Genomic DNA, 10,319 nt, shown 5'->3' with positions numbered 1-10,319 from the left:
ATGTCATATCTGGAAACAAGCAATTCAACAAAAAAAAGTAAAAAAAAAGTAATAAAACCTTGTCACCAATTTTCTGAATTCAGTGAGAAAGATTAAATGTCGATATTCATTTCACAATTTATCTTCTTCGAATGACCTTGTCTTGCGGGTACTCAGATGCCTGTGATGGCGCTCTAAGAGACTATAAAACAAATTCATTCAAAGTCGTGATAAAACTATTCAAGTAGGACACTTATTATTTTTCCAAAAGTAAAAATCTAAAAAAAACAACAACATTCGAATGTGTTCTACCGATTGCAAAACCTATGCAAGGTGATTGCCCGGCAAATTTGCTTTTTGGTCATGCATAACCTTTGACTTTGGAATATCTTTTCCGAATGTTTGACCCTTTGATCTCATAGTGTACCGTTTTCTTTTTGCCGTTTTCACATCCCATGCATTATCTTTATTGTTGTTTTAATAAATATATGGACGACATGATAGAAAATTCAGTCAATTTTAATAGCAAATTTTACCTCTGGGACACAGCATTGCTTTCTGCGCCTAAATAAATCTTGAGGCAGATAGTAACATTTTTTGGGATTATACTCTTACCATTTCTAATTTATTCCGCATCTTTCTTGGTTGACTTAGAATTTCCCAGGCATGTTTTCCACGTTGGCATACACTCCATTTTCAGGGTTGTCACTGTAGTCCTTTGCTCCCGAACCAATTCTTTCCTCAGACTGTTTTTGTAGTTTCATGTATAATCCGTCCATTGTCGATTCTAAATCTGCGTATTGGGTCTTCTCCGCGTTGTCACTCAAAGCTGTCACGCCGCCTTCTCCGGATTCGGTAATTTCTGTTTTTGCAAGAGAACCTACCGTTTGAGACGTGATCAAACTATCATTTAAACTAACATGAATAGAAAAGGGTAGTTTCATCTTTTATCCAAGAGAAAATAAAGCACTTAGCTAGAGGCATAGTAGTGTATGTTGCAAAATTAAAAATAGATCTGATTTTAAAATATAAATGATTTTGTGCGTTTTATTTCTTTTACGGTTTGCTGTCAAAAGAATGAAATATTTTCGTTAGACTTATGCCATACCATAAAGAAAGCCAACGTCACAATAAGGTATCATGTGCATATTTAGAGTGAAGAAAGTTAGGTTATGGTAGGGGATTATTAAATGCTCCTTTTCTTGGCAAACTCGTCCCCAAGCCATTTTAACAAACTCTCCAAACTCAATTTGATATAAAACTTGGTCAGATAGGTCAATTTCCAAGCCCGCAATTTGCTTCACCCGACACATAAACTAAGCAGTCGGATTTGGTGAATGTGATTGGAAGAAAATGGAAATTTTGTATTATTTAACGTTATTAGTTGGTTAGTGTCGCCATTACTAGGCATCTGTGTTTTGTGTATGGCGATTTTGACGTCACCGATTCTTTGCTATACCGGTTCTACAATGTCGCCGAATTTGGAATCTTTAAAATGTGTGCCATCGGGTTCCCGTGTCTAAAATTGAACGTTCTTCGGTCCTTGTCTAGGCAACTTTTTTGTAGGTGAGAAATATTGCGCATAGAGTGATCGTCTTTACTTACTTTTCAAAGTTTAAGAAAGTTTGGCTGATGATGACCTGTGCCAAATAATTTTATTGCATGTAGCTCCTATTGAAATTTCAGTTTCTCCTTGGAGATCGATCAAGTAAGATATTGTTTGTTTAGATAAGAACACAAAAATACATGTGTAAGCTCTACGATGAAAAATTGAATCAGGCCACAGCACTGTTATCACGTACCATTCCAAATAGGACAAATAAAAGCTTACCCATAAGTTTATGCCAAATTGTAATAATAAAAACAAAAAAATATAATCATAAAAAACATATTAATCACAAATGATAAATTTGGAGATCAAATCATCTACAATAACAAACAAACGGATACGGAACAAATATGTTCATACTGACGATAAGACTAACCTAAACTCTGTCCAGTTTGTTTCTTCGATCGGCGTTTGCGACACAATATGATAGCCGAAGACGATCACGACGAATAAAGACAAGGACTGAAGTGGTTATGATAGCGATCAGTGGGTCTGAGCCATTGTCTGGTGGTATATAAAAGAGGGATGGCATGAATTTTAAAAAATGCTACTTGTTCCTCTGAGGTGAAACAATACTGTCCGATGTAACAACGGGTGTCATTTCCAAGTGTATGTTTGTTTCTTATGGTAGAAATATATACCTACAACGATAAAAAAGCACAAATATGGTCATCTTGTTGTGACAACGAGGGTTTAAGATAAGATTTACGATCAGCGATGCTAACGAGGGCATTTTATTCCGAACAAATTTGGACGCAAACCACATAAAACCACAAAGCATATACAAGTGATACTCTGCTAAAATTATACAATGACGTTCCGCTCTAGGTGAAACGTGCTGTGCAATGACAAAGATAGTAAACACCGCGTCGTCACATTCAGATCGGTTATATAATATATGACTACACACCAGAAATTTAGAAAAAAAGGTCGAATCGAATTTAAACTATTTAACAGTCATGTGGCGTGAGTGCATTTCAAAAATAAGCGAGAAATAAACTTCGAAAATCATCGATGCAATAGGCTTACTATAACATAAAAAATACCTAACCAAAAGAATCCATAAATCACGAAACTAAAACCATAAACCATAGGACAATGGAATTTTGTAATAAAGATGTATTTGCAAGTAACAAGTTCAATGATCGTTGTTGATTGGCGATCACCAGTGACGTCATCTGCATTTGTAGCTTCACATACATATTCACCATAGTAGGTACTGTCGGCAAGTGTAATACTGAGAATACTAGTAATTACGTTGCCTATTGGTTGATGGTTTCTGATCTCGAAATTATCACCCTCGTCGCTGATTTCTCTGTCATTGGCATCGAACCACTTAATTGAGGGCACAGGCATTCCATGAGCAGTGCAGTTAATGTCAACAACCTCACCGATCTCAGCCTTAAATTCCCTATCGTCACCAGGAATCAGACGTGCCGCATCTAAGATAAATGCAACGAAATAATCGTCGGGTACTTTAAAAGCGGTTGCAAAAAGTGTCAACGGCTGAATTCCTAATTTGTATTGTCGACGTCATTTGTTACAATTCAAATAACTTTTTTTAGCTTCAGGGTAAGTTCGATTATGATAGATATTCAAATATGCAAATATACTAAAATATAACCACGTTTATGATATGAGTGTTCGTAAAAATAATGACAACTTTTAAAATACAAGAAATGAACAAGTTATTGTCGGCATTATCGACAGTAATCTTTCCACATCATTTCGTTAAACATACTGTGGGAAAAAATCGCAAAAACACGGACAGACGGACAGACAGACAGACAGACAGACAGACAGACCAACAACTCACTTACAATAAACAACCAACTCCTTTTGAGTTACTGAATATTCTTCACTGCCATCGTAAAAGTTCGTGAACGCTCGACACTGATACGATCCCGAACTACCAGGGCTGATATCAGTGATTTTATGGTGCAATTCTTGACTGTCGTTCGTTGCAAGAGATTCATCTTTGAAGATCAGCTCTATTTTATGAGGTCCGGGTTTTCCACCTGAGGCTTTGCAGTGGATATCGACGTCATCTCCTTCGTTTATTCTGGATGGAAGTATTGTAATATTCACTGTTGATAAATCTGGAAAATTGTTGATTATAAAAAGTTCAAAAATACATTCGGCAACATGTCTGTCATTAAACGAAAATAAATTCTTGTCTATAAATTGTAAATTTTGAAGTTAAAAACACCAGACTAAAATGAAAACATTGTAAGATGCCGTTCTTCATTTCTGCCGGGGAATTTTGTTCAGTTTTCAAAATTAAATGTACTTTCATTTCACATCGTCTAGAATTTATAGGGCCTACCTATAAAAAGAAAGTGATTTAAATATGACTTACTACTCAAATATGAAGAGGGACTTCCATTTAAAAACAAGTGAACTAGGTGGAGAGTACAAATGTTATATCCCGCTAGCGTCGGCAAATCGATGATGAAGGAGGTGGAGTATATTATGAAGTTACCTCTAACAAAGTGAAAGTGAAATATCCTGAACTAATACAAACGATTGTAATTACATTTTCTTCACTGTATTTCCGTTTTCTTCCCTACTTATGCATAAAATTATTATGAAATTTCAGTGCTTGTTTTTTTTTTGTATTTGTTTTCAATTTTAGTCGTCTATCGGATATTCTGCAAGGTTGCTTATCATGTTTGGATCGGAAACAGAAATTCCAAATTTAGATAATTTACAACGACTCACATTGGACTCCAAGATGCACGATACCCTGGTCGGTAGCACTAGTGTCGTCGTAGAAGACTGTAGTCACTGTACACGTATAGTTGCCAGCGTCGTCTCGAGTGACGTCATTAATAGTATATTTGGATTGGCTTGAAAGCAATACATCATCGTAGAACCATTGAAATTCCGACGGATATGGATTGGAGTCAACATGGCAGCTTAAAACGACTGTGTCTTTTTCTTTGCTGTCGATCCTCGAGTTACGAATAAATGACAAGATGAATGTTGGACAAACCATTTTGGCTCTAGAACACATACGTAAGAGGGAACACAAGGTAATGATACACCTTTTGAACAAATGCAGCTACATGTGCGTTGATTCAATACATGGGTCAGATGAAACGTTTACAAGATATTGTTTATCACTTCTGTAAACAAAAATCATACTAGAAACGTTCTTAGTCGTGAAGCGCCAAAAATAGATCAGTTATAATCTGTATACATGACTGCTTTTCCCAACACAGCTCTAGACGTGGCCAGATGCATGTCGCTATCGCATCCGTAAGAGAACTAGCCACGTCTAATGATATTTGTAAGCTTGCATTACCTGAGATTGCTAATCCCTATACCCTTCAGCTAACAATATTTTCTGAATAAATTTGAAGTCATTGCTAGGTTAAAAATTAAAAAATTGATTTTCATTCGCCTAACAAATCAAATCGCATTGTGAGCTCGCGTTACAAGACTCGAGGCATACAGCATTTTAGCAACAAAGATGGCGATAAAGTTGAGCGCTAATGAAACTGAGAGTAATGGTGCAGTGAGAATTTCGAACTTCGCTCTTTTTATTCAATCACAAGCAGTGTAATTTTTTCCACCCTGCAATGTGACAAGAAAATGACGCAAGATAGCGCAAGCACCCACATTTCTTGTGGTTAGCAGTGGCCGGCTCCAGCGATGCCTCAGCTCGTAGACTTGGTAAAGGGAATGCGGCTCTACAAATTAGCCATTAAATTATGTTAACAGTTTTGTTGTATAATGCTTTGTGGTATGGTCTGATTGTGTACTCGTTCAGTGATTATTTTTGTATAGTATAATCATGTTGTGCGCTGTGTTGTGTTTCGGCTATTCGGTGTTTGAAATTAGCCATGGTGAAATGAAGTTATGTTATGTTCGGTTATGTCTGAGACACGAGTACAATATACAAATATAGTCATGAACGAGTACACAATCAGATCATACCACAAAAACTTAAACAACTTCAATAGCCTATGTGTGGAGCCGAGTTACTAATTTTACTATTTATGATATTAAATATGTCAAACGATGATAAAAAAACAAACAAATTATCGCTATCCAAAATCATAAAGATATATTAGTGAGGGTAAGACTTTACAACCAATGAACACCTACGATGCAGTGGCAGGCCTAAATAATTTGAAACATAATAGACATTCTAACCGAAGGACCGTGTTCTAACTATACTTGCAGAAGAACACAGCGATCAAACATGAACTATATGTCACACAAACTCAAACAACTGATAAAGGAACTACTAAGGGTTCGGAAACGAAGGTGTCAAAGGATCACAGTGTCCAGACATAACAATCCGTCTTCGTTGCGCCATGGCTAATTTCTAGCACTAAATAGCTGACACACAGCCTAATACACAGCATTGCAATCCCTCCATACACAAGGTACAGTAAAAACATGAATACAAAAAGCCACTGATCAAGTATACTACTAAATCAGACCATACTAAAAACATGAAACAACACAACACCTAACGTTATTTAAAGGGGAAATTTACCCAGACTTTCTTAGGTAATCAGGTCGTTATTTAGTGAAAAAATAAACAAAATAGCGTTGGTTTCATTCACTTTCACTTGCGCGTATTAGCGCAGTGGCCACAAGCTGAACGCAAGAAAACCGGAAGTGACGTATCAAGCTTGCTAGTCACAGCGGGTTCAAAGCGAGGTCACTTATAACCTAGTCTGGTTCCCTGCCCCCTTTCTACCGTTGGCTGCGCTACACTCACGAAAAGGGTCAGGTATGCAGCAGCCATTTTGCCCAGATTTTGGGCTAAATGGCGGATGCGCGTGGTGTCAGGCTGGAATGTTCGAAATGACTGCGCCCTTGACAGTAACTCAGCAACAAAGTAGGAGGGGCAGTTACATGAACATTACACAAGTCTTCAAAAATCAATCTGTTTCATTATGCAAAACGTCGTACGAGCTGATATATTTGTGAAAGAACGTACTTCATCCGAATGACAGAATCGAGTTAGTTTTTTGTTTGTTTTTGAAATTTGAAACAACATATAACACTGCAGCGGACGCAGCAGACGCAGGTGCTCCCCTTAGCCAATCGACATGTTCCATAATGTCGTCCAATCAGTGCCGTGAATAGAATGGCGCATACCTGACCCTTTTCGTAGAAAGGGGGCAGGGAACCAGACTAACTTATAACCAAGCTCTTCTTCGCCAAGGGGAGTACGCGTACGCGATACGCATACGTCAGCGCTTGACTGAAAATCATAATGGCGAAGATAATCGGTAATAACTTCAAACCTGAACGAGCAATCGATGATCCAAGACTGACATCGTCAGAAAGTTTCGGCGACTCGAATTCGAAAAGTGACTATTTTAGCTCCGATGACGAAGTTCAAATTACTCTCGGCGATCAATCATGCCTGTCATTGTCAACCCGATCGCTGTGAAATCATGCAAACACTGAAGTAATGCCAATGCTGTAAAGAGATAGACATTAATTCTCAAAGTGCCAGCATTTTTAATGTGTTACAGAACACCCTGATGTAGCCATGATTAGTCTAGAACCAGCGGTCTTGTCTACAGCGTTCCGTTTCTAGTGCCTGAGCGTACGCACAGTCCCATATGTACAAGCAAAGCACTTAGGGCTGGATAGTGGATATGCCCCGATCAGTTTTCTGTTAGGCTTGTAGTTCAGTAGCTGGACTTGCAACTTTCGCTAAATACAGCCCTTCTCAAAGTTGTATTCGCAGAAAACTTTATTTCTGCTCGACTTAAACATCGACACCGAGTGCTTGGCCCCTATATTCTGTAGCCATTCTATACACTGTAAGTGAAAAAGCTTGCAGTTGCACACGTCGACTGCTTCAATGACCAAGTTTACGACGTCACTTCCGGTATTTTAGTACACCGCTGTTTGTTGTTTGCCAGTGAGTGAAAGTGAATAAAATCGACTCGAAAGCCTTTCAATGACAATATCAGTTTAATATTCCAAAATTCATTTTCAGGGTAAATTTCCCCTTTAATAGCCGATGTATGGATCAGCAGCGTTCGCTTATTTTCCTTTATCAAGAGCCTCTACCTCAGAACTTGCTTTTGTCGTCTCAAACAAAACTTATTGTAGTATAATTTTTTGTAGTTTAGAACCTATTGCTAGGCAACAAGATGTCGAAAATTAACACCTGATCGGTACTACCATCAATATTTCCGATCTGTCGGTTTGACTGTTGGTACCCCTGTTACGCAAGGCGAGTGAGTCGTATCTGTATACGTATGGTATTGTATGGTATCAGATAGCTGTGGAAACGCAGCTATCTGTTGGCGGGGCCGGGGTAGCGTGAGTTGCTATGCGGGTCAAAGGTCAACCCCGCCACTCACATAGCAACTCACGCTACCCCGCAAGAGATAGCTGCGTTTCCACAACTAGGTATCAGAAAGGGTAGGTTTTTTGCTCAAAACTGGTATCACAAGTTTGGGTTTCCATGTTCGTGCAGAGCCCCCCCCCCCCCCGTACTATTATCCATGGAGTTACCCCCCCGGGGACCGGTACATAGGCCTAGCGGTCTATACAAATAGCGAGAACGGCCAACCTTGTACGCCTTTCGTGAAAGGTTTCATTCATCGGGCCGATCTAACATTTATAGATAAACATCGAGAACAGTAGTATTAGTGGATGTGTTACAACCCCGATCTGGCCCGTTTCTGTGGGAGGAAAAGTTTGCATGTACATTCCCATCAATTTTGTTGTTTTAAAAAATAGTTCCTTATTCCGCTTTCAAAATCATGTTTTCGAAGTCATCCTAGTTGTGAATTATGTTTAATGGGTAACTTGACAGGAACATTATGTATATCATACAGAAGGCTAATATTTTTTATTTAAACGTATTTTGCAGAGAAGAAAAACAAACGCATCTTTTTCCAATTAACAATATTGTCCCTTTTGAAGATCTCATGATCGTACTATTTGTGTATAAACAAATGGTAGCAGAAATGGTACTGAACAATTATGTTGCGACAATGACTATAAAAATGTGTTGTATGCCTCGTGATTAACTGTACATACACTGCACGTCAAGGAATGTCACATTACTGCCCCTGCCGTATGTTCCGTCGTGGTATGTGTTATTTGCAGTGCAAGACTGGTCGCCGTGTAAATCCCGTGTTACGTTGGGTAATTCAATTGTCGCGCTGCTGAAAATTTCACCGTTGGCTAGATACCACGTATAGTCGACATCAGAAGGGTTTGCGTCAATTGCATGGTATCTGAGTTAACGCTTTTTCCAAGTTTTCGGATTTGGTGGCACTGCCACCAGAAGGGGGGACTGAAAAAAATGGTTAAACCAAAGGTCAAGTGTTCCTCCCACAGAAGGGGGAACTGAAATAAATCGTGAAACGAAAGGTCGGGTGTCAAAGGTTTAACTAACGAACGATACGGCCACTGAAAATCTCACAATTTATGCACCTAACAATGTTTTATGTGGGATAGAGTGCGGGACTAACAGGCGTAGGGTAATTTGACCTTTTTTTCCCCATGACAATTTCCCTACACTTAGGCTAAAAATGAAGTAAAAGTCCTAGTGGCTGTGTTGGATGTACAATGTCACAAAACATAAAATTACTGTTTTGAAACATTGTAAAATTCCCGCTGTCGCGCATACCTCAGCGATCAAATTTCCCACTGCCGGGATACAATTTGCAATCAATTACCCATGTTGCTCCAAGCTCCCCCGGTGAAAAAAAAACATTTATAGGTGCGCCACTTTATGTTGGGACGATGAGGTCAGATCCAGTAAAATACACGTTGAGTTCTTTGTTTGAGGCAAGACCATAATTCCACCTGACAATGTTGGCAACTGTTCAATTTAGACAATACGTCTAGTTCCCTTTATATTACCAACTGTCCAGTGCAAACCATTGCATTAAACTCGCTGTATGTATGTGATGCTTCAACATCATCGGGAGTCGCGGAACATTATTTTCCTAGGATATAAACGAATACTTAAGTTTTACTCGGTAAATACTTACATTGAACCTCAATCGTAATAACTTCATGACAAGACAGTTCTGGCTGAGATAGCGTAACATATTTCAATTTACAGGTAATCTCTGAGGCTTGGTAATGTCGTGTGAAGTTGTATTTCCATGTGTGCGATGCGTCATTCTTTTCTACCGACATGACGTCACCATTCATAAGCCATGCTAGTTCACCAGGTGGAACACCTTTATCAACATGACATGTGAAAGTTACCTCTTCATTTTCCTTGACCAACATTCCAGGGGTTACTGTACATGTTGGATTATTTTCTGAATAATACAAAACAAATAAAAAACATGTAAAACAAGACCATACAATGAAGAAATACATAGGTGATAAATCTTGTCGGAAACTTCTTCAAATGTATAACAATCCGCTTTAACCCGGGAAGGAATGAACACGAATATTACTTGCATATATCACAAATAAATGTTTACCTATAACAATCAATTCAGCATACGACGATATTACAGTCTGAGCAATAGCAATGCACTGGTATGTTCCTTCATCTGCACTGTCTGTACTGAGAATCTTCAAGCTGTATTCACCGGTCTCATAGTCACCGACGAGCTCGTGTTTGCTTTCATCAAAAATGTGGCCATCTCTTGCAATATATGTAAATACCGGCAATATGAGACACCACTCCAAGGATTCATTCGTCCTGTTGTGAAATGAGCAATTCATTTGCGTGTCCTGGTTGATAATCGCTACGGTGTCGATTGGACGC

The 10,319-nt window shown here is 38.7% G+C and overlaps 1 protein-coding gene across 1 annotated transcript; it reads right to left on the bottom strand.

Annotated features, from left to right (window-relative positions):
• Positions 1–629: 629 nt before the first annotated feature.
• LOC139129202 (limbic system-associated membrane protein-like) lies at positions 630–4,586 on the bottom strand. Its single transcript, XM_070694841.1, has 4 exons — positions 4,310–4,586; positions 3,409–3,687; positions 2,797–3,030; positions 630–859 (listed from the first exon to the last, which is right to left on the bottom strand). Exons 1-4 carry the CDS (start codon positions 4,584–4,586, stop codon positions 630–632), a joined length of 1,020 nt encoding a protein of 339 aa, XP_070550942.1.
• Positions 4,587–10,319: the final 5,733 nt, after the last annotated feature.

Source organism: Ptychodera flava, chromosome 3, assembly GCF_041260155.1.
Source record: "Ptychodera flava strain L36383 chromosome 3, AS_Pfla_20210202, whole genome shotgun sequence".
NCBI lineage: Eukaryota > Metazoa > Hemichordata > Enteropneusta > Ptychoderidae > Ptychodera > Ptychodera flava.
The sequence above is the reverse complement of the archived record's forward strand: the minus strand, read 5'-3'. Positions and strand labels throughout refer to the sequence as shown.

What these genes read in the sequence shown, in the direction of transcription:
- LOC139129202 (XM_070694841.1), bottom strand. Translation starts at nt 4,586, where the DNA reads ATGGTTTGTCCAACATTCATCTTGTCATTTATTCGTAACTCGAGGATC. An exon ending in CGTGCATCTTGGAGTCCAAT is followed by an intron (nt 3,688 to 4,309) that starts GTGAGTCGTTGT and finishes ACAATTTTCCAG; the next exon opens with ATTTATCAACAGTGAATATT. An exon ending in AAAGGAGTTGGTTGTTTATT is followed by an intron (nt 3,031 to 3,408) that starts GTAAGTGAGTTG and finishes CATTTATCTTAG; the next exon opens with ATGCGGCACGTCTGATTCCT.